Source organism: Acanthopagrus latus, chromosome 12 (assembly GCF_904848185.1).
Source record: "Acanthopagrus latus isolate v.2019 chromosome 12, fAcaLat1.1, whole genome shotgun sequence".
Lineage (NCBI taxonomy): Eukaryota > Metazoa > Chordata > Actinopteri > Spariformes > Sparidae > Acanthopagrus > Acanthopagrus latus.
Genome location: NC_051050.1, coordinates 16,645,462 through 16,669,997, shown reverse-complemented (window position 1 = coordinate 16,669,997; position 24,536 = coordinate 16,645,462). Strand labels below are relative to the sequence as shown.

The following is a 24,536-nucleotide window of genomic DNA, read 5'->3' as shown; positions in this document are numbered from 1 at the left end:
AAGTGTGCATTCCTCGCCGGGGAGAGTGCTTGCTGCATCTCCTCGCAAGGTCACCTATTCACACAGTCACTCCGGACTGATTTACACCCGGCGCTCAATATGCATATTTCCCGATGATGCTGCAGTGCTGTGGGTGGTGGTCGCATGGCAGCCACAGCCACACCCTCCCCACATCTCACATCACAGTGGAATCCCACGTGAGGTAAAGCGGGAATTTAACGTGCTAACAATATGACCCAGATTTTTGTTGACTGCAGTAACCAGGTTCGGAGCAGTTTAACATCCAATTTGCATCCGCTACGAGCGAGCACGACAGACTTTATATGCAGTGTTGCTTGAGTCGCGCACTTTGGGGTGCCACAGTTATAATTAGAAAAAGCCCCAAAGTTGATCATTTTCTCTGTATCATTTAAAACAAATGAGGTTCATTCCAAGTGCATTTTTAAGGCATATTTCAACACCATAAAGAAGGCTAATTTAAATATACCTCTGAGAAAGGGTGCGTATATCGAGATGATGTGCCGCTCCATGAGTGTTAGGAATGTGACTTTCAGTAACACCGGAGCCACCTGTTATATGATATTAACATGACAGAAAAAAATATGTCCTCAGAGATCTTCCACCACCAGGCTCATAGAATTACTCTTCATTTCTGGGTATCCAGAAATAGCAAGTCATTAAGAGAATGGCAGGTGATGGGCATATTAGGAAGGCTCAGCAGAGGGGATGCGTAATGAAGACAGTTCAACCTTACAATACTCTTCCCTTATCCCACTCACAGATCTCCTTGCCTTCATCCCTTGTTGTTCTCCTGTCTCACATAGCTCCACACGGCCTTTGTATTCTACATGGTCTTTCAAGTTGAAATGCGACCTAGGGACAGAGTATGATGAGAGGTTTGGTTTCCAAGACAGAATTTACACTCCTCTCAGTACGGTTCGGGAAAAAAACAGAAGTGAGGACACACTGCTCCCAGGACGAGTTACAGGAATTACAGAAATAATGAGAGCTCCATATGCTGTGATAATTTTAATGAACTTGGTGGAGAGTGGTTTTATTGCTCAACTGAAACAGTCAATACAAATCCAAGGGTGATGGTAATGCCTGTGATTTCTCCCCTGCCAATCTTGCAGTGCTGCAGCGCTAATGTAAAGCTAATACTGATTAAGCCCCTAGAGATTGAGGGCCTTTTGATTTTATGCCCTGCATTTTGGCACAGTTATTTTAGTGAAAATAAAAGCAGCGTCTACATATGTTTGCTGTGTTCTCTTTTGGTGTATGAGGATGCAGATATAGAAATATGTGCAAAACCAACTAATTAAAATGCAGCCTGTCCTTACCAGAACGACGGCTGCATAAGTCATCTCTGCATGCAGCATAGAATGACCCATATTCACTTTAAGGTGGTGACATCTAGTGGCCATAATTATTATGAGCGGAACAAAGGAGGAAATCAGATATTCAGTGTCAGATAAAGCAAAGGTTTGACTTGCAGGGTGTATATTTACCCAGATCTTCCACATAGCTTCCACATTTTGCAGCCAATGAAGCATGCCCACTAGAGTCTATGGCTGCCTTAGCAGTTAACTAGGTAACAGATGTGGCTCTTCTAGACTTAAAAATGCTGTTTGAATGAATGAATCAGATACCAAGAATGACGTCATTACCAACATGTTCTCACTCCCAACTTGTTAAATATGCCAACTTGTTCAACCTACTCCTGTAGAATCAGTTTGGTTCTGAGGGTTCTGCAGTCAAGCCTGCAATGATACGTAATATCATACTTAAGGTTAAATAACTACATTTGCGTTAGTGACATCTTCTACATATATTAACACATATGTAATTATGGAAAGCACTGGCAATTTACAGATTTAGCTGTTTAGCTATGAGGATGCGTTGTTTAAAGGGAAATAAGATGTGAATAATAGTAGTGATAATTTACTGATTTTGACAGATTCATAAAAAACTTTTATTTGACTGAAAATCAGGTAGCTTCCCAGTGACTCCAACTAGAGCATCGAATTGGAGATACATTTAATCAGACTTCCTCATGCATAAGAGGCCTGCAATTAGCCTTAATAACTCACAGCGCTCCATGATAGTATAAGCCTATTTCGCAATTACTCTGTATAGGATTATTGGCACTGCCTAATGCAATAATGGCATGCATTTTTGTCTCTCCATGAGGTGACCTTTGCCTCCCATGTTGACCACCGAAACTAGACGAGACTCAAGGATGCTAATTAGATTTCGAAGTAGTGCTTTACCAAAGGCAGGTGCATTGCGAAGGTCGACGGTATGAATCAATCGACTGTAAGAACACATGGGCATCTCTTGTAAGATTAATACAGTAAACAGTGGAGTCATTTATGTGGTTTGTTACAGGGTGCCTAATTAGTTTGGATTAACCAGGTCGCTCCTGATCAAATATTGCTAAACATGTCTCTTCTAATTTAAGGAGTGGATCGCTTGAGATTCAAACATGTACCCAAAATTGCAAACATTTCTCCAGAAAAAATGTTTGGGTTGCATAATTATCAGCTGAATGTGTCTGTTGAGACACAAGCTCACAATTCATTCTGATACGAAAAGAAAGATGGGATATTGACTCTCAACGTAAACCCACATCACCTTCACCCACCTGGTGCACTATACCTGCGTTTCATGTATGTCACCAACATATGAAGGATAAAGAAGTCTGAACAGGATAAACTCCCAACATTTGGGACTTGGGGAATAGTATGTGTACATTGCATTTCCAACAGAAAATACAGAGGCAAAAAAACAAAACAAAAACAAACCCTGGGTCTCATGTGCATCATCTCTTATTTACTTGCTTAGATGAGTTTCTTGATGACAGATGACAGTTAGAGAGGATGTTCCGGAACCATGGTTCCTGACTGTTGCCTGTGATATAGTCCGGGCCCAGTGGGATCCCACTGTTGTGTTCTGCTTAATAATCCAAATCCTCTAAGTCCCCCTCGGCCCACTTCAGTCCTTTGATTGCTCCTTGTATTTTTATTACGTTATACTCCATTTTCATAATCTCTTATGGTGTGTGCTGGAGAGAAAGAGAAAAGAGAGGGCCTAACAAGTGCTGCACACTGCTCCCCTAAAGTCATTCAGATTACAAGGGTCAGTCTCTAATCCACAAAGCTGGGTATGTCTGCTCCCAGTTTGGAATAATAATTCTTGGAGGAAAAATTACTGTATGGTAAACTGACTACGGCAAGCTTCGTACTCATGTTTATGCACATCCACTAGAGTGTTTTTTTTTGTGACTCTCATGTCGCTACAAATGTAAATGTGCCTGAGCTGGCTCTGCGCATACATCCACATTGCCACCTGGGAACATGTCCGTCGGCGACAGAGGACAGATATTCACTTTGCTCAGTCACCATGGATCATGCAACACAACCTTTTGAAGGAAGTAATTCATTCGGCGATAAGCACAACAAAACGGGAGGAAAAAGAGCACTGTCAGCAGCCATCAAGATGGTAGAGTGTGATAGGCAGGCCTGGCTCTGTAATCAATCTGCACATTGCACTCCATGCTAGGCCATGCAGTGCATTTCAAAGTCCAATGTCTGGCTGGAAGAAAACAAAGGCAGGATCGTGCTTGGATGTTGTGAACCAGGTGAAATGTGCAGTAATATTATTATTAATGTCTCATTAACACTTTTAAAAGTCAAACCAATTTTCTCCCAGTTATGATAAAACATATTTGTATTATTGTGTTGTGCTCAGGGTAAAAGTGGGCTGACACAGGTTTAGGTTTGATTAAGTGGCAGTGATCAGTAATGTTTATTAGGCAGGGCAAGTTTATTTTTAGAGCACAATTAAGACACAAGACAACTCCAATTGGTTTTCAGTGGCATACAAATAATATTGAAATACATTTAAAAAATGCATTTAAAATAAATTTAAAAACAAGTAAGAAGACATCAAGAAACAAAACAGTAAAACAGGTTAAGAAATAGGGAAGTAGGCTCAAATAGAAGAAGGTTTAAAAGAGACAAGACTAGAAAATATAAGTCACAGTGCAGTTCAAAGCCTTAAAAATTGCTTCAGTGAAAAGCAGTGACAAACAGAAAGGCAACAATAGAGAATGTTGACACCCAGCAGGAAATACAGAAGTATGCGCTAACCAAAGTAGTCTTTTGTTGTTAACCACAGCTGAACATCACACATAAAAGCCTAAAAGCCTGAAGATCCAGCATCCAGCAACATTTGCTGTACCCAACTACACCCAGAGGGTAAAATCCTCAGCAAATGGTTCTTGATATGATCTTAATTTTTAGTAGAATTCTTTTTAGATGTCATCATTTTTAATTGATGTTTTATAGGCTGCGCTATATTTACAGTACACTAAATATCCAATTCAATTCCATCATGTGAAAAAAAATGTATTTCTGTCTTGTATAGAGCGCACAACATGTTTGCAATGAAACAGCAGGGCTGCTAGTGAAATGCAATTTTTTACTTAACGCGGTGTTATTAGTCTTAATGTTCTATTCTGTTACATATAAAATAAAATATTTTTACAGAACAAAAATACAATTAAACTGGCTGCACTTACTTAACTTCAGAGACCCTTTGTTCTGTAAAGCACATTGCACAGGTGACACATTATTAAAGAGTATAGGTAACCTCGATATGTATTATAAACTAATGAAATCACAAATGTATCGTGAAATATTTCTTTAGGAGTTATTGAGACGTCTCTGTCACTCCACTCTGAATGCATCACTGGTCATTAAGTCACACATGCATTAAGAATGTAATTCCAGATCAACATTAACATACTGATTGTGCCAGTGTACCATCCTTACAATATACAGCGGATGCTGAAGCGCATAGTGCAAAGAGGTCGCCGACTTTCTGCACAGTCAATTGCTAGAGAGCTACAAACTTCATGTGACCTTCAGATTAGCCCAAGTACAGTACGCAGAGAGCTTCATGGAATGGGTTTCCATGGCCGAGCAGCTGCAGCCAAGCCACACATCACCAAGTGCAATGCAAGGCGTCGGATGCAATGGTGTAAAGCACGCCGTCACTGGCCTCTAGAGCAGTGGAGACGCGTTCTCTGGAGTGATGAATCACGCTTTTCCATCTGGCAATCTGATGGACGAGTCTGGGTTTGGAGGTTGCCAGGAGAACGGTACATTTCAGATTGCATTGTGCCAACTGTGAAATTTGGTGGAGGAGGAATTATGGTATGGGGTTGTTTTTCAGGAGCTGGGCTTGGCCCCTTAGTTCCAGTGAAAGGAACATTGAATGCTTCAGGATACCAAAACATTTTGGACAATTCCATGCTCCCAACCTTGTGGGAACAGTTTATGTCAGTGTAACCAGGTTTTCCTGAGTAGTAGGGCCATTGAAATCATACAATGCATGCAGCAATCACGTCACAATTGAGATGTGAATGCCACGTATCCTAGCATGATACAAATAGGCAAACTAGATTCAAGAGCAAAGCCATTGAGTAGTGAGAGCGTATTGTTGTCCTGCAGAGTCTGTCCCTGTCTGCCTCCCCATGATTTTCCATTTTTTTTCCCCCTCAACAACCTGATGCCAAGGGTAAGATATACATCTATCTAATTTCTTGCTTGTCAGCCCACCATCTGGTAGAGCATCAACATTTAAGACAGGAAAAATCGTATCACATTGTCAATCACACACACACACACACACACACACACACACACACACACACACACACACACACTCTAGTGTAGTAGACTACTACTGAGTTATCTATAGGAACTGGGCATGTCACTAACAAATTGGTCATTTATGTTTAACTATAGATGTGATGTGAATGGGGTGGAGCATGAATACCAGAGTGACCGCTAACTGCTGCTCACTGTATCTGCTCGAAGCTGGGTAGCTCAGTTAGCTATGCAACCAGTGGTTTGGGCTAGGGCCACACACACACACACACACACACACACACACACACACACTCTAGTGTAGTAGACTACTACTGAGTTATCTATAGGAACTGGGCATGTCACTAACAAATTGGTCATTTATGTTTAACTATAGATGTGATGTGAATGGGGTGGAGCATGAATACCAGAGTGACCGCTAACTGCTGCTCACTGTATCTGCTCGAAGCTGGGTAGCTCAGTTAGCTATGCAACCAGTGGTTTGGGCTAGGGGCTGGGGGGGGGGTGTTTGTTTTTACACCACTAGCACAGGAGCTTCTGGGCGGTGGGCTAACTGGTTAGCATGCTAATGTTAGTGGAAACTGAACAAGACAACATGTTGACATAACAAAGTCAAAACTGCCATTTCTGCACATTCTGTTGATAATTTCGTACAGTATTTGAAGGTTTTCAACTAGGCGCCAGGGGTGTCTGATTCAGCCCTGACCCCAATCCACACACACACACACACACACACACACACACACACACACACACACACACACACACACCCTGTATTCAAGCCTTCAGCTCTAATTTATTTAATATTAGTTTCATGCACAAAGCTCAAACAATGTTTTAAAAACACATTATCGAGGACCATTACAGCTCTAAGGAGGTACTGATTTTAATTAATGCCTTACTACAATTATCTTCTTCTTGCTATCCATTCTCTCTCCCATTTGTCGCTCTCATAAAAAGAAGCCATAATCAACTTTTTTTTTTTTTTTGATTAACAATAAATTACATGACTTGTATGTGAAATGGGTCTTTCTTGGTTACAACACGGAGAAAACGATCCCCCGTCTCTGTTAGCAACGTGACTCACGACTCGTGACTCATATCAGCTTGAAAGGTGAAAATAATCTTGCCTGTTTACTTCTGCACTGAAAACGAAATAAATCAGCTGTCAGACAATTTTCGTATTTGATTACTGTCTTAATTATCCTGCTTGTAGTATGTATTGTGGGTCTGTTACTTGGTGCAGACATGTTATATAGTTATGTGCTCAACAAAGAGCTGCAGGGAAGAAAAAAATACTTGTGAGGTTTTGAGTGAGATTTATCTATTCTCTCCCTTAATCTCCTTCTGCTGAATACCATCTCATTTGGCTTCTTGTAAGAATACCATGAGGAGCAACAGGAGGAACTTAATGGACAAAGGCAACTGAATAGAGAAGAGATTTCTCCTTCCTTTCCATTGAAGAGCAGCTTCCTCAAGGTCTAAAAATGCAGAGGCCATATCTTAAAGCAGCCTCTTCACATGTGAATGGCCTTATTATTTCCTTCGCCACTGGTTGGAATTGGACAACAAGAACCGCGGCTACAGTGTCTCTCGTATTGTTCAGGAACGGAACAAGGACAGGAGAAAATATCCATTAATATTTCTCCTTCGGAAAAAGAAAAGCGTTTCTAAAGCGACTCGGAAAGAGATCGCAACCTTGCAACAAGTTGAACATGTCACCAGCTGCTAGCCTGAAGACACATTGTGTGAAAGTTGTGTTTGAAATGCAATGAAATCCTTGTTATGCCTTGAGTCAATCAGTGTTGTCATTATGGCTGGTTGGAAAAATACTAAGATTATAAAACAAGTTTCTTTTGTGAGTAGCTCGCTGTATTGTTTCACTTTGTCCGTGGGCCACAGGATGCTAAATACTGTATTCATGGTCAATCTAAAAGGAAAACTGCAGAATGACTGTTACATTATCTACTGACAGTGGTCGTGAACAGGGGTTAATGCCTTATAAACACCTGATAATTGCTGGTGGGTCTCGTCATCCCTCACTCCGCACATGCTATCAGACGAATACATCAGCGGATGTCTGCACGTGTCTACACACGAGCTGCGACGTTGCTTCCTCCAGCATGTCTTTCATTAGGTCTTAATTCTGTTGCAGGTGACGGAGACACGGACGGGGCCACTGGGATGCAGTAGCTACGACAATCTGGACTCAGTCAGCTCTATCCTTCTGCAGAGCCCGGAGAGCAAGCTTCATCTGCAAGGTAAACATACTCATATCGATGTTTCTCATATGCTGTCCCGTGATGTTAGACAGCAGGGTTGCACTCCACTTCGGACTCAACAATTTAAGAGGATCTGTAGTCATTCAATTCTCTCAGGTGAACAATGGAACTGAAACAGATTTAGCATTTTAAAAACATTTGAATGTCAATACTTTTTTTAACTGGGGCCTGGTAGATATTTTCCCCAGATATGATTCCTTGACGGTAGAGCGTGTTCTCTTAAAGGACTTAGGATTTAATGGCATCTAGCCGTGAGGTCACAGGTTGCAGCAAAATACTCCTTGTCTAAAAACTCAAAAGAAATCCAAGAAATGTAAAAGGTTTTCTCTAAAGTTATTGTTTGGTTTGTCCTTTCTGGGCTAGTGTGGAAACATTGTGGTGCAACATGACAGTATATGAATTGCTAATTTCAATCTCAACCAAAACACAAAAATTCATAGTTTCAGGTGATTAGAAGCAAATAATTTTGAGGCCCCAAAATCCACCCAAATTCTGCACACTGGACCTTTAAAGCTTTTTTGGAAGACTGGCTTAAATACAAAAAATGCAAAAATATTCAGACCTTTTAGACATTAGAGCAGAAATAAGACACTTTTGTCGTTGAATGTATAATAAGTCAGCAGCTTGATTGCTATACTTAACAGCCTAACTATCCATACTAGCGTCAAATTCCAGTCTATTCTTAGTCCCTCTGAATGTATCTCAAGAAATGTGTTGAGCTCATGGAGGAGTCGCTTTCATCAGGCTTCCATAATGTGGGGAAGTGTATCTTCTAGCATGTCACTCACAGATCATACGTCAGTGGATGCGAATAGCAACTTCTACTCATTAGTGGCTAGGTTCTTTCAAGTGAAATAGTTCCGTCTTAAACACTGACACACCTAATAATTAGCCTACGAGAAGAAATTTGCTTGCAGTGACAGTCACCCTGGGGAGATGGAATGATGAAACGCCGTGTAACCGTGGTCAAGTGTTTGAATGGAGTGATCGCTTCTTTGATTTATTCCAGTTTATGCAGGTTATTAAAACCAGTTTGAGAATCACAGAGACTTATTTTCAATCCAGCCCTCCCCTCCCCTTTTTCCTTTCAGCGAGGTATCATTACTCGTCCTCTAAAATCAGAGAACTAAGTGGTTTGTCAAAGAAACACTTTTAAGTCCTCTGCTGCCACTTACTCAAAGGACTCTATAGGTTTTGGGAAAAGCTTTATTGTCACGCACCAAATGTATTAGCCTTGTGCTTTGAAGAATGTTTTTTACCCAATTGATAGATGACAGGCTTGGAAAGATTCTCTCTTCTGGCTTGATAATAACCCCAAGAGTGGGAAAGCTTTTTCCGATTGGTTTTCTAGCTTAGAGTTAGATATTAAGCCAAATTATGTTGGTGCGTGTGTGTTTATGTATTTTTGCGTGTGGGCGTAAGGGTGAGAGGAGGTGTTGAGTGTTCTCCTGGAAAAAAAAAAAAAAATGCATTCTTTTAAGAGCAATTATGGTTCCTGCATTTAATTAGACAGACAGCCGTTGGTGTAAGTTCTTCAACAGTCACCGTGCTCTTCATCGCGCTGCTCAGACCGATGGCACTTCACACAGCCCGTGGAGATGCATGGCAGTCACTGGAGAGCTTTTAAGGTCCGTGCCGCTCAAATATATTTATAATGAGAGCCAATTTTTTAGTTCATCCTACGCTTTTCCTTTGTCATAAACACTCCTTTAAGTGGTAAAGTTCTATCCCTGGGTGAACTGCAGTATAAACTCCTCTCAGATCTAACCATTCATGTATTTTTTTTCCTGCCCCTGTATAAAATTAGCATAGGTTAAACCTCTGCATTCACTTGGGTCGCAGGCTCCGGTCTGCACTGCGTCCCGGATCGGTTGGATTAATGCCTCTGAGTTTTTCTCTGTACTTTCCAAGGCAATTCGGTCTGCCTCCAAATAGCGTTATTTTTCTCCAACTAAACTGGAAAGTGCAATATAAAGCCATTACATATTATTACAGATCACCAGAGTTCTCTATTTCTGAAAGATATGCACTCGTATTAAGATACATGTGGCCGTGTCCATAGGCCATTTTTTCCCCTCTGTGTCAACAAACACAAGCAGATGACAGAGAAACACAGAGACAGTCTTTTGCTTTGATATGTTTATCAGGCCTCCAAGCATCTAACAACATTTGAAATTACAAGATGACATGCGGTTGCAAGTTCTCAGTCATAAAACATAGGTGGGGTGTATGCAGTGTCTTTGCTCATTTTAAATTATGTATTGAATAACATTATTTGGGGGGGGGGGGATAAAGTATTTAATTATTTTATTTCTACAAAAGAAATGAATAATGTAATGTTTTTTTTTTCTAAGACTTGAAAAGGATACATTTTACTGGAGCAGTTTTAATTGTTGCTGTGTAAGCAAAATGTATCAGCATCAACCTTTAGGCGTACCCTGGGGAGGTTTTGGACACTAGTGGTACTCTGGAGCAATGGTTTATGAATGGGCCCCCTTTGTTTTTGTTTTTTGTTTTTTGTTTTTTATCTAGTACCCTCATATCTGCCTCAGATTTCACTCTATGATGCAGCAATGCGGCAAAGATGATGAAAAGAACCTTGATTTAAATATGAGCCGATTTCAGATATTACAAACGTCATCTTTGCCAGAGCTGGATGAGGAAGGACATGCCGAACGTGAACAGACATCTTTATGCTGTTGTGTTTTATTTGTTTGTTTTATAAGAAAGCTCCACGGAGCACCTTTAAAGCAAACGACTTTTAGCTGATTGTCGAGTCTCATCCACAGGTCATCAGATGCTGATGGTTTGGGTTGGCAGTTTGACATTTTGTTTAAGTTACGTACAGATACTTTCTTGCATGGTTGTTGTCCAGTGGTCGCAGTGGTGGCGCAGGCGCTTTGTTTGGCAGTTGCTGTGGTTGTTTGACGTGGTTGTTGGGATGATTAAGGATAGCTGTTACATACAGTAGATGCTAGAGTGATTCATCGCACCACTATGGTGTTAATTCACTGCTGCTGGAGTATTTGAAGCTCTTGCCATGGCAATTCTGAGTGTGATTAAGAAAAAGACGACAAAACAGAAGAAATCGCAGCAGCTTGAGTTTAAATCGTTTCCCTCTATATGGGTGCACTTAGAATAATTGGATATTTGGAAAATTGCAAGTTAATGGATGAGCCATTTTGGAGCAACTTGCAAACCCCACAGTGTTACCCACAGCAGCTTGATCGCCGTTTGTTCATACAAAACACAGATTTACCACATCCCTCGACTGGTCTTTACAGACAGTGCTCTGAAAAGTAACAGCTTTGACAGCATTGTCCTGTTCTTTGACAACATGCCATAAATGGACTTCACAAACTATCCCTCGAGGAGAGAAGGCATTGGCTGGGTCCAGGACTGCTCTTAAGCGCTAGCAGCTCTCAGCACATCTAATGAACACCCACCATGTGTCTCATTTTCCAGATGCCCATTGACCTTTTACCAGGCAATTAGCTTAAATGCAAACTTTTGGCATTTAAACTGTGGGGAGGAGTCGTATCTGGCCAGTGTGGAAGATCATGGACCACTGGCAGCACTGTCTAATTTGTAAAATGCGCACACCATGCAACATTTCGATGAAAAAGATTATTATTTTTTGTATTTTACAGTAATCACTGAAACAAACAGTGTCAAAGACAAACTTGTTCAGCCTAAAAGGAGGTTACCCCAGTGTGGATGTGCCTCCTGGTGCATGTAGCACCTGCTGATTTTCCTGTACGCTGGTTTCATTCTATAGACTGTGTTCACACGGGCCATGATTTGATTAAAAGTGTGTATGAATGACTTGTGGGACAAAGGTTAAAATAAATACACTGAACTTGAGTCCACGGTGCGCAACCCACCTCACTATTTTTTAAGTGAGTTCAATCAAAAAGAAAGAACTGAAGGAAAATGCACACCTATCTCCAGGTAGACATCAAAAGGATGGATGGGGGGGAGCAGCACGCTTTAAACTCTGAAGCAATCGTTTTATCTTCACCTCTTCCACACATCTTCATAGTGCCATATGCACTGTGTGTAGGACAGGTATCAGTTGTGAGCATGCGTTTCAAATCATCAAGCTCACGAGGCAACACCACAGAGAGATTGTTCAGGCTTCCAATGCCCATATGTCCACGTCCTTGGAATTAAGCTTAAGCAGCAAGTCTGTAGAGAAAGACAAAAAAAGCCCCTCCTGGCGATATATTCAATATCTAAGATTAGATTTTCACGTGCCGTTAAAATTGAGATTCACTTGTGCTATTTTTATGGCGATGGATGCACATATTGATAGAACTCCTTTTGAAGAATTTCTGCTTAAATGTTTTTCTACCTCTTGTTTTCCTTAGTGCTTTACATTTTTTTTTCTTTTTCCTCTGTATTTGCTTCCTGAAATGTGGATATTGCATAGTAGGAGGTCTGTCTTGAATTAATGATGATCACCCTGTTAGCTTGCTGATTTGAATCACTCGTGCTTGTTTGTGTTTGTTGTGCTATGAAAAGCCAACTATTCTCTTTTTGATTCGCCCCATTTTGAGTCTTGGAGATGCATGGTTTTCACAGGACAGTGACGACAGATAATTTTTTTCAGTTTTGATTCTGAGAAGGAAAAAAAATATATTCATAGAACTTGAAATAAAAAGATAGCATCCGGGCAAAAGAAAAAAAAATGCATCTCATGTCCTCTTTGCTCTGCTGAGTTTAACCGGTTTTTGACAAAATATACAAGGAAAGGTCTGTACTCACGAAATTGGAGCACAGCCTCAAAAATGTTTTTTTTTTTTCTTTTCTTTTCTCTCATTCGTCAGGATGGGAAATAATGTATCACAAATATTTCAGCTTGCAGTCCAAGGCGTCTTCAGTTTGCTCTCATATTGAGAAGGTCTCTGGCCACTTTGTGAAATTAATCCTGCCTGAAATATTTACCAGCTAACAGAAATAAGAGAGATTTGCCAATATACTCGAGGCCCAATATGCTGCCTAACACTGGCTGATTAAGAACAACCATATATGATGTGCAGTCTGACTGAGCTACTGACTAATTTAACCTGACTTCAGGATCTTTTTGAGACAGCTGTCTCAGAGACAACAAACAACTTTTACTTGGAGAAGGTGCTATTGAAGAATGACATACAGCACCTTCCTTACCTTACTCAGCAGCTTTTCTCTTATTAGATTATCTGTCTCAGGTTGTGCAATTTCAAAAAATATTCTTTTGGGAAACTTTTTGACGTGTTGCTTAATCTCTCTGTTACTAAATTCTTGTGCCAGAGATTGCTGCAAAAAATAACAGTACAATAGAAATGACAGTGGATCAGGGTCACAGTCAGCCCAGTTTAAGGAAATAAGAGTATTGAATATTAGCGAAATGTAGAAAATCTACAAAACATAACATTCTATATCATAGGCAGCTGGACAGGACAGTTGCCTACGATATAGCAATTAGAATTATCATGGTCTGGATGACTGAGAATCTTTATCAACAGGAATAAATGCAAAAAACAGTGCCAAAAATGATAACAACAGAAGTACGACAAGTTTAGATTACATTTTCAGTTATCTTGGGACAGTGCTGTCCTTTTTAGCTCCGGTTAGGTTAAGGCAAAAAGGTCACTTGCTTTACTGTTCGGAAAAGAGCAGGATTTGGCTTAAGATATCTGTGTCTGTTGCCATATGACAGGAATGTCCCGAGGTCTCCTTTTGAATATCCAGTTTGTCACTCTTACAAATGTTAAAACACAGTCTTGAACAGCCGTCGCTGGCTTGGCAGCCTTCTCTGCTGTAACTGTAACCAAATATATGGTCCAACATGGTACATTGCTGTTGACATGTACAAAGGTGAACATATTGTAATCCTAAGATTTCACTCTATCTGGACGGTACAGACAAGTGATGCGCCTTTTGGACATTATAAACTCTTAGTTCTAATTATTTTAGTAGAACGGTTAGAGGTTGAACAAAAAAATCCTCCAAGTACAATACTGCAACCCCTCCATCTTTTGGAAATGAATAAACTCATAAAAACCCTAATCTAGACTAGCTATTTTAATTGCTTATGAATTAAATAAGGGGGGATCATATTAGTATGCAGCACCATGTGAGTTACAAGAAGGATGCAGTAATAGAAAACCCACTCCATTTCATTCTTCTAATTAAACTTTTAATCATGCCTTTTTTCTCTCTCTCTCCCACTTTTATTTTTTTCGCTTCAAACCTCAGCACTTTATCTACCTTGAGGCGTAATTGTAAGTGCAAAACTTTGTTAGAGAATGTACACAAGGAAACGATTACAAAACCTGTAGCCAAACATTTCACTGCTCTCTGAGTGATTCGCTTTTGAATGCTCCAAGACAGCACTGTGCTTTAAATTAACAATGCGAGAAAGAGGTGGGTTAGTGGATTTAAAGTTGTGGTCAAATTTCTCCTGGAGACACTTTGGGCTTCAGTCTTTCTGAAATAACAGAATTTCTTTCAAAGGAAATGTGTGTTTTTTTTTCTTTTTTCCTCCCTCTTTCTCACCCCTGTGGTCCGCTCTTTGTGAGCTGGCGGGGCTGCGAGCTACAGATAACACAATGTGGATATGACACTCCCCGGATATTCCCTCTGCTTTCACTTAGATTTAGATTAGAACGCTGTAGTGGTCTCTGACATCAAGGGGGGAGCTACCTATCAAAGCCGAAACTCAGTCCCACAGTTATTTGCTTTGTAAAAGTGTTTGGCAAATTAACCAACACCTTCTGCTTTCTCCCCCGTATTTTCCTGACAATCACCAGAATTAGAGATGGCACCGGAACGATTTTATTTATTTTTTCGCGATAGATTTCATGCATGACTTAGTGAAGCTTTGATCCATCACACATGGAAACGTTGTATTGCTTAAACTTAATGTGGCTGCGGGGGGGTTCTGGGTTTTTTTTTGTTTTTTTTTTTCTTTTGGCATGTTTAGCGCCTGAGTGCATATACACAGCTACATTAGCAGCTAATTACAGCACAAGCAGGCATCGGGATGTGTTATTAGCAGGGAGACTATTTGTGGAAATGCAAGAGGAACTCATTGATCCCGACCCAGCCTGTCACCCAACATGAATCATGGTATAACCTTACACGCACTCATGTGTCTGAACATGATATAATCGACCCTTTTTTGAACTACAAATTATATGCTGAGCCTAAGACGTAAAAGCCATCGGTGTGAACCCACTCTTAAATTTTTAATGTCTCCTGTGATTCATTGGAACATTGACAATTATTTATTTATTTATTTATTTTTACAACATGTCGGTTTGTTTACTTTCTCAAGTTCAATCTGAAGGAAAAGATCCACACTGTTTAGCGTCGCTGCAACTGGGATTTAAATACACTTTTGTTCTCTCCACATTAATTTGTTCCCTGATTGTTTGTCCTCTCTCCAGGCTAAAGCTTAGAAACCCGATGATATTGTTTTTTTGGCTGGATTCTCCGCTTTTTCTGCCTCCACTGGGACGTAGAAGTAAAAATAGTTTATTAAGGGATGAGAGTAAAGTGAAAGAGGAATTAGCGTGCGGTTGTTAAATGGTCAGAATTTTCATTACTTACTGAAAGTCTTACACAGTGTGTTACAGGTAGTGTTTTTTTATGACCTAATTTCCTACCATCTGTTAGCATTATCATTAGTGGTATCATTGATTACCTTTTTTATGAAATGGTGGTATTTTATTATTATTTTTTATTTTTCAAAGGCAGCACAGCGAGGACATTCAGTATATTAGGAAGAAGGTTAGAATATTTGTGTAATTTGGTATCCCACACAAATGGAGAACACAGCAACGGTACTGTGGGGTTGAAAATAGCAAATTGGGTACATATATTAACTAGGCCAAAGGAAGATACAAGGCCCTGGAACCCTCGACAAGCCATTACCTTGCAAGGACGCAATCACCTCCAGTATGGCCATCATAAATTAGCACCAAAACAAAAGCAGACTAATTTGCTTTCTCTCAATCCCCCACTGCATGCTTTTCTCTCCTTTTTTCCCCTTCACTCCTTTTCATCGTTTTTTTCCTCAACGGCCTATCTTGGAAGAGCCATGAGCCTATCTTGGAAGATTTATGAATATGTTAGAATAGCCTGAGCCAACAGTTTTCAAAGTGGTGAAGTGAAAATAAATTAAACCAGCCCTGTAGGCAAGTCGTGCAGTGAGTGATGAATTAGATACTCATTGCTGTGTCGCTCGATGCCTGTCCCTCTTTTCTTTTTTCCGAGTGAAAACACTGCAAACACTGTGGGGAAGACAAACAAACATACAAATCAATTAAGTTGTTTTTGATGACTGACTCGTTGAGAAATTGATTTAGACAGTAAAGTATATCAGTAAACACAATGTCCTTGGTTACCAGTGAATAATTTACTGAAGGGGAATCTTCGGTGCAAAAAAACGCGTAGAGCAAATGTTGGATGAGCACAACAATAAACAGACGGAGGCATTTTCATCAGCTTCCATTTCTTTACAACTTCACTTGTGCTCCTTCTTGCCCCACATCTTTCACTTTACACACAGATAGTTAGGTCTTTAAATGTCTGTCTCCTTTTCCTCTCTGAAACCTGGACACAAACCAAAACCAAAAAAGTATTTATTTGATGATAGAGTTGCTGATAAAAAAGCTTGTTCCACGTTATTTTGACTGAGAATTCATGGGGTTACTAGGGCAGCTGTACATTTGATGATTTTTCACAGTTGTGGTTGTAAGGAACAGACTGTCAGACAGGCCTGTGCATTCGACAGAGGCAACTGTTCGCTTTATGAGCACATGTGTCCTTTAGCCCAGAGAACTGATAACGCAGGATCATTTCCATCAAGATGGATGGCTGCGCACATTTTTTCACTCCTCTCTAACATGCTGAAACCCAGAAACCTGATGAAATCTTTCCATGTTAACCTGGAGGTCAGCTTTCAATTGGAAATGGTCAATCAAGGGTGAGTTTCCATTTGGGCCAGCATGACCATAAATCTCCTTTTTTCTCCCCCCCCCCTTACTCGCCCTTGCCAGCTTCAGGCTGCCATTTCAGCAAGTGCCATGGTCTTATTTCTCCCTCTGACAGACTGAGCTTCATCTATTGATTGGGGGCGGCTTGACTTTATTCTTCTTCTGTATTTAGAGGGGACTTTGCAATATTGACCTGTTTTACAAACACGGTGTGTAATACTATGAGAACCAGCTTAAGATTTCGGCCTTGATACAGTTTGAACTTAGGGAATGTGGTGATAAATGTTTTGAGATCCAGGTAAATTAGAAAATTTGATGCTGGTTGCCATCAAACCCCACTGATTGTAAAAACGGAACCCATTAAATGAAAACTTAAATGTAAGAAAACATGACAGTTATTAAGAAAACCCCCTCCCTACAAGAAGTTCACCAGAAATTGTCCACAAGGTCAGTCCAACTCAATGAGAAACTCCTTGTACAGCTGAAATGTGAGAAAAAAGCCAAAATGGAATGAACTCCATTGAAATGTCCAAAAGCCAAAAATGGAATTTGTCCAACTCAAATGTCTAAAAGCCAGAGACAGAATTATTACTATTGGAATGTCCATCAGCTAAAAATGGAATTAGGCCCATTGAAATGTGCAAAAGTCAATAATGTAATTTATCTCATTGAATTGTTCAAATGCCAAAAAGGGAATTTTTCCCATTGAAATGTCCAAAAGGCAAAAATTGAATAAGTAAATGTCCTCCCCTTTAAAATGCAAATATATAAATCATGAACTACACTGCACTGCAAAAAGAAAAAAACCCCAAAAAGGATCAAACTCAAGCAACATAGAAGTGGGGATCGATTGCCCAGCCTTGAATTGATCTTCAGCTCCTCTGCTCAGTAGTCTTAGCCCTCTCCTCTCCCTGAGATCCATCAAACATCCACAAAGCTCCCTCACCATTGAAACTACCACTGAGGAGCTAAATATCTTTACTTTTCTTTATTGTTGAATCCAAGAGGCTTGAAAAAGTATTCATCTCCCCCCAAAAACCTCTCACCTCCCCCCTAAAAATCTTGTGTTCTCTCGACCATGCCCGTAATTCCACACAGATCGCCTCGACCGGTGTTGGCTATTGGGCAGACAAGGAAAACCAGATGTGACAAGGGCAGAGCGCACCAGTCGCTGAAACTTGCAAGCGATTCCAGTATTAAACCATTTATGTGATATACACTTTCCTCTGACACTCGTGGCTCTGTCACAACACGTTAAATTGGCGGTTATAATGTGTGCATGCATAATAGGGGTGGTGTGTGCAGAAACGTGTTAGATTGTAATTACAAACATAATATTATTGTGCTGAACTAAATAAATGGTTCACAGTAGACTCACAAAATGTAACACATACTTGATTTTGAAAAGTTGAATAAATCCTGAAGTGTTTATGTTACAGTTAACACACTGTCCTTTACATATTTGTTATTTGAGTAACATCATACCTATAATCTGTAATTGATAGATAAGCAACCCACAAAAGCTTGTGTGTTTTGCTCACTTTCAACAGTTTGTTTCTGAAACAGCAGATTGTTCATTTTTGAGCAAACTGTGAAGCAATGTGCGCCTCCCAATACAGTCAGATTAGCATTATTTCTGCATTTAAGGATGCTGGATGTAATTTCTCTGATAAATCTCGGCTTTTGATCTCAGACATGCACACGGCACATCTTGACACTTTGAGGGCAGTTGTGTCTTTTGTAGCTGAAATAGAAATGTCAGCGCTTGTCATACGTCTCTCCTCCCCCTCTCCAGGGTTCTTGTAAAACATGTGATTTCTGCAAGAGCATGCAAAGGGCGTGCACACGCGCTCATGCACAAGTCCACGGGCTCTGTGTGTGTGTGTGTGCGCACGCGAACGTGTGCCACGAGCACAGCGCCTCACCAGCCGAGGCCCCACTGCCACTGCTGTGCGGGGACACATGGCAGCGCGCAACGGAACAGCTTGAACAGCGCCGCGGAAGTGCACACGCAGCCAACGGCGACCGCATCGCATATTCTGAGCTAGTATTCAGTGTGTTTGAGAGCAGTCTGTTAATTCAAATAAAATATACTTCAATCAGCTGGCATACGCTCACACTCTAAGGGCATCTTTCCTAAAAAAAAAAAAAGAAAGAAAGAGAAGAAAAATCAAAAATACAAAATTGCCTCTGCCCCACTGTGATCTTCCACACAGCAAAAGGAGAAGAAAAGTAATCACTAACTTACTTTCACTCTGACTCGACGTGTGCGTCCGAGTCCAGCATGCAGCACAACTGGCAATAACTCAGCACCATGGAGAGCTCATCTACCTCTCCAGACTGCCGGCCCTCTTCAATCCAGCAATTGCTTCAACATGCAATTTCAGAACACCCCCCCCCCCCCCGCCTTCCTTTTTTCAGGCGGCAGAGTCAGCGAGCTCTGAATGCCAAAACCATTTTTATATGTAATTTATGCTTTTACAGTGATTACCACACCTGCATCCTACCCTTTCTTCTTGTGTTAACAATATGAATAACTGGGTTTTTCTTCAAAGCGAACAGTATAGATATTGTGTAAAGTGCGTTTGGTTCCGCAGGTATTTCTGTTCCACGCAGATAGAGCACGTATGCGTATGCAGCCACTTGTATGTTAATATGTTCTAGGAAATGGGATTTGCTGCATCTCTTGTTGTTCTGCCATTTCAAATATATGCGTGCCTCAATGTATCAATGTACTATAAGACTGAAAAAAAAAAAAAAACTCGGCATTCTAGGAAGAAAAAAAAAACACATTCTTTGTGCTCGATGTTGGAGATCAAAGTATGTTTGAGATGGAAATGCTGATCAAATTGTCCCAAACAATTATCACCACACGCAAATATTTAAACAGAGATTGTACAACCAAATTTGGAATCGACGGTCCTGTTTGAAAACAGAGGCGGTTTGCCTGCGAGTGTGCTGAGAACACTTATGATAATCTGCGATAATCTACTCAGCGCAGACACAGCAACACATTATCCATTTGAATGCTAAGTACGCCTCATTCAGAACTTTAAAAAATGCTAACATATTCTGAGAGCTGAGAGTAGCTCCGGCGGAACATGTTATCCTCTGTCAGGCCCTGCGCACACACACTGTTGAAGACCTAAAGCGCTTTATGTAAAGAAATGAAAAGTGGATAAATAGCTACTTTAGCTGCACCTTTACCTCTTAGTTGTGGAAGAGGAGCTCTTGTGTGAAATCAGCCAGCGCAGCAAATCTTGAAGCTATGCGCCCCCTCGGCTCCGAGTATCTGAGGATCAGCAAGGCGGACTGGGCAGCCCGGACTGAAGAGAAACAGGCAATCTTCCAGTTCAGAGGTCTTCGGTTTCGTATCATGGCTGCAACGATAACCTCCAATGGTAATTTAATGCCCCCCATTGAAGTAATGCACTTTATTGCACCAGTGGATTAAGTAATGATTATTTTGCGAAATTGCGGCCACACAATGGTCAATTAATCTTTAATGAAACTGTAACTTATGAGGCGAAGCGTGGCATTGCAATAAGCAGGCAACCGCTTGCCAAGGCAGTTACAAGCCTCAGTTGCGGCCTACACTCCCCATCTATCACCGTGTAAAAATAGGGCACTCTAGAAAGAGACATAATGAAAAAAAAGGCAGTGTCACAGTTGCAGAGTCTCAGTTTTTAGCATTCATGGAATGTTTGTGGGCCTATATCCTCCGAGGTACGTGGAGGAAATATATCAGCCTCTGATATATGCAATAAGATTAACTGCCATTTTGAGGTGCTATTTATTTAGAGCAAGCCAGGCATAGGGGTTGCAGGGAATTATGTGCACTGACAGAGCATGAAGTTGGAGGTTATCAAATGGCTGCGCGGGAATTCCAATGTGCATCTACACATTTTATCGGCAGCTCTTTAATGATGGTGAGTGTAACTCCCGATTTCAATATCTAGTGTTTTCCTCGACAAACACCGACCTCAGAGCCACATAAAATTCCAGCTTTATGGCCCAATCACTCTCAGTGTTTTCACATGTTACCGCGCTAACATGGCAAAGCCGCAAAAGTCACAAAGACAAATGTTTTTTACTCTGATTAGTTTCTCATTTCATTTTCGGCCTGAGGGCTCCAATTCTCTTGCACGTTCCCCACCGCACTAACAAATGTTGATGGATTTACTTTTATTGCATGACATCATTTCTACACCAGAGTGGGAGGACAAGACATCAAATTTTCCAATACTTGGGCATGGTACGTGCTCGGCGGGGTGGATGTAGAGGGGAGCAGGAGAGGTGAAGAAACAGGAATGAAGAGAGTGATTGATGGAGTGAATGAGAGCCAAAGGATGGTGGGGGACGAGTCAAGGGGCATGTGCATGAGTGTTGCAGGAGTAGGAGTGAGCGTAATGAAGTAAGACAGCAGAGATGTGTACAGAGACGGAGTGAAGGGGTAGGGACGGGGAGAGAAGCAATGGAAAGAGAAGGGACAGTGAGAGGAGAGTGGAAAAACAAGAGATCGCAAGACTGATAGTGCTGAGCTGAATGTCAGCATCCCGAATGGTTCCTTGTGCAATCTCCCGGCACCAACACATAGATATCAGGAAAAAAAAAAAAGTAATGTCTGTCTGTGTGTGTGCGTGTGTGTTGATGGTAGGGTTGGGGGGGATATGAGGTATGCTTGGACAGAAGAGCGAAAGAGGGAGGGCTGAGGCACTCGGTGTTATTGTGCACCCGGCCGCTGGCACCGGCACTGTCAGTGAGCAGCGTTGATCCGTGAACTTGCCATCTGGATTCTCCCACAAATCACATTAAAGTTTCAAGCCCAGGAATACATCAAGCTAAATGAATATTGGATCCAGGGGCCGCAGACAGGCCTGATGGAGAAAAAGCCCCCGTGCAACCCAGCTCTTTTGTGGTCAGACATGATCCATCCATCCCCTTTACTTCCTCCAGCCCTCCCTCCTTCCAGTGCCCTACGTCACCGACGGGCAGGGGTTCTGATGAGTGTGTGGAGCTAAAGGGGAACCAGAGATACGCCGAGCAAGTAAAGGTTGTCTGCTAAAGAAAGAACACTGAAAGTATGACTGTGCAGCAGTAAAAAATTGCTTGGTGTTAGCCTCGTATTCGATTTAAAATCGTGACTACACAGAAATATGACCTCATCTGTAAACATGCACTGCTCCTAGACATGACTAACGAGCATTGCGGCGTGAACACACAGTGCGGATCACTTTTGTTCAAAGCCTGTCGCCATGACGATGGATGTCGACGTTGTCCTGTTTCCGAGCCGAGATCTTGCCTCATACCTTCATTTGCATCTATATTACCTCCAGTTTTCAGTTCAGTGTATGTTGTGGGTTAGAATAGTGTTAATTGCCACATGCATATGCATAATATGGGATACCATTTGACTCAGTGACAGCCCCCATGAAAAAATGACTCACGTGTTCAGTGTGAAATTATATGCTTACTTTCCCTTTCATCCCGGCTACATTATGTCGATTTTTGCATGAACAGGCTCCCATATCCGCCCCCAGAGGTGAAAACAATATGAGAGCGAGAAAAAAAAATAATAATGCAATCATTCATCATTCAATAACATGTTACGTTCTGGTTCCTGGTTGCATATTTTTCTGCTGAGGCACTGTTTGTGCTCAAGTAAAACCTATTAAGAAAATATTGCCTTGCCGAGATGTTTCATATGAGATAGAAAGGAAAAAAATCTATTTAGTTCTTTTCCAATCCAGTGGCTTGTAGAGCCAGGGATTTATTTTACCAGGGAGCCTGGACAGAAGAGAAAAAGGCTTTACTGTTTTTCTGCCCGAGATTCAATTCTAGGTGATCCCCGGGGTGAGATATGGATTGGCTCATTTTCAAAAAAAAATTATAAACACCTTGATGTGGTGAGAGTGAAGAGGTGCTTTTAGCCTCTGCCACAAATTGGCCTCTAGATTACAAATTTAGCCATCGCCATTAGTGCTTAATAAGCTGAAGGCTGAGAAGTTGGGGACCACAGGCCAATGATAAACATGTATAGTTCACAGAAAAGGCACATGTGCAAACAAAGGGACTTCTTTGTGGTACGAAAGCCAGTGCTGATCACTTTTATATCACATTGTGAGTGACTGGCAGCAGCACAAACGGCTCCAGTCTCGAGATTTGAAGCACATCCCTAAGAAAAATAAATGAATGCTCATAACACAAAGCAATCTCGGAGGGCACTCAGCCATTTCATAGCCCTGTTCCCCATTCTGGTTCCACTTTTTCGCATGTGATTCAATTCTCACTCTAAACACATTAGTATGTATACGCAGAACACAAGTATACATTTTAATATAAACACGCAATGCCGTGAAGAGCCATTCACCTCACACTGTTTTTTTTTTATTTGGCTTTTAGCGTTTTTCTCAGATTCATTTTGTCAGGTCTTGTTTGGAGCTTTTGTTAAGAAAAAAGAAAAAAAGACAGCTACAATAAAAGAAGAAGAGTGTTTGTTTTATTGTTCAGTGCATTTTGTGATACAAACAGCTCGAAGTTTTTTTCTTTTGTCACTAATTCTGTCACTGATTGTCAGCACAATAACAAGACTGAAATTAGTTTTCTTTTTCTTGTACTTTCTTATTCTGCTTTGCTAAAACCTCACGTTTTTCTCTGTTTCAGGTCTGCAGGTCATTTTCCCAGAATACCTGCAGGAGAAGTTTGTCCAGTCAGCTCTGAGCTACATTATGTGCAATGGAGAGGGCGAGTATGTGTGCCACGAAAACCAATGCATCTGTCAGTGCGCCGACGAGTATCCCCAATGCAACTGTCCCATCACTGACATCCAGATTATGGAGAACACACTGCTGGGGATGTCTGAGTCCTGGGCTTCCTCTTATAAAGACTTTGAGAACTCTGGTAAGTTGGAAATGCCTCCAACTTTCACTTAGCGTTGAACTTATGAAAGTAATATACAATCTATTGTGCAATATTGTATTAAAGATGAAGCTATATAGGTTTTTTTGGTTTTATTTACTGTTTTGCCAGCAAAGAAGTTCTGACATATCTAGCCATCTTCATTCTGTAATGTATTTCATGAATTTGCACACATGCAGAGCTCATACACTTAAGGTAATCTCATAGTCTCGCAATGTTCTTGTTGCTTGAAGATCCTTTTAAAACACATGTCAAAATATGGCGGCTTAGTCCTTACTTGCCCCACTGCCAAATCCACTTGAATAATTGAAAGATTTTTTTCTTTGTTCACTGAATAAAGTATTTTGAAACTTCCATAGTGCAAAAAAAAAGAAAAAGTTAAGGTGAAAAGGTCAAGGTATGCTAATGGGCAGACAGTGCAGCCTATTTACCTAAAAGATTGGGGTTGACTTCCTGTCTCCAACCGGTGGTAAACATTGATTTTTTCTGACCATCACATTGATCTTTTCTTAACCCGTGTCAAAGTGTTTACGGGGGCAGTAGATCAGAAAAGACTCACATCAGACATCACAGACATGCACTGGAAAATAACTTATTTCGTTCCTCAGGTACTTCATTGAATCCAAATGCAGACACCAAGGGTGGCTCTAGAATATTGGACACAGTTGGGGGGGAAA

General features: G+C 41.0%; 1 protein-coding gene across 3 annotated transcripts in view; it reads left to right on the top strand.

The window, feature by feature from the left end:
* The window catches only part of brinp1 (bone morphogenetic protein/retinoic acid inducible neural-specific 1), a 129,928-nt gene that overhangs the window by 85,829 nt on the left and 19,563 nt on the right, over nucleotides 1-24,536 (top strand). For all 3 annotated transcript variants that reach the window (XM_037117982.1, XM_037117983.1, XM_037117981.1), the window contains exons 5-6: nucleotides 7,831-7,936; nucleotides 23,605-23,841. In XM_037117982.1, coding sequence (XP_036973877.1) covers nucleotides 7,831-7,936; nucleotides 23,605-23,841 — 343 coding nt within the window. The remainder of the gene's footprint in view (nucleotides 1-7,830; nucleotides 7,937-23,604; nucleotides 23,842-24,536) is intronic.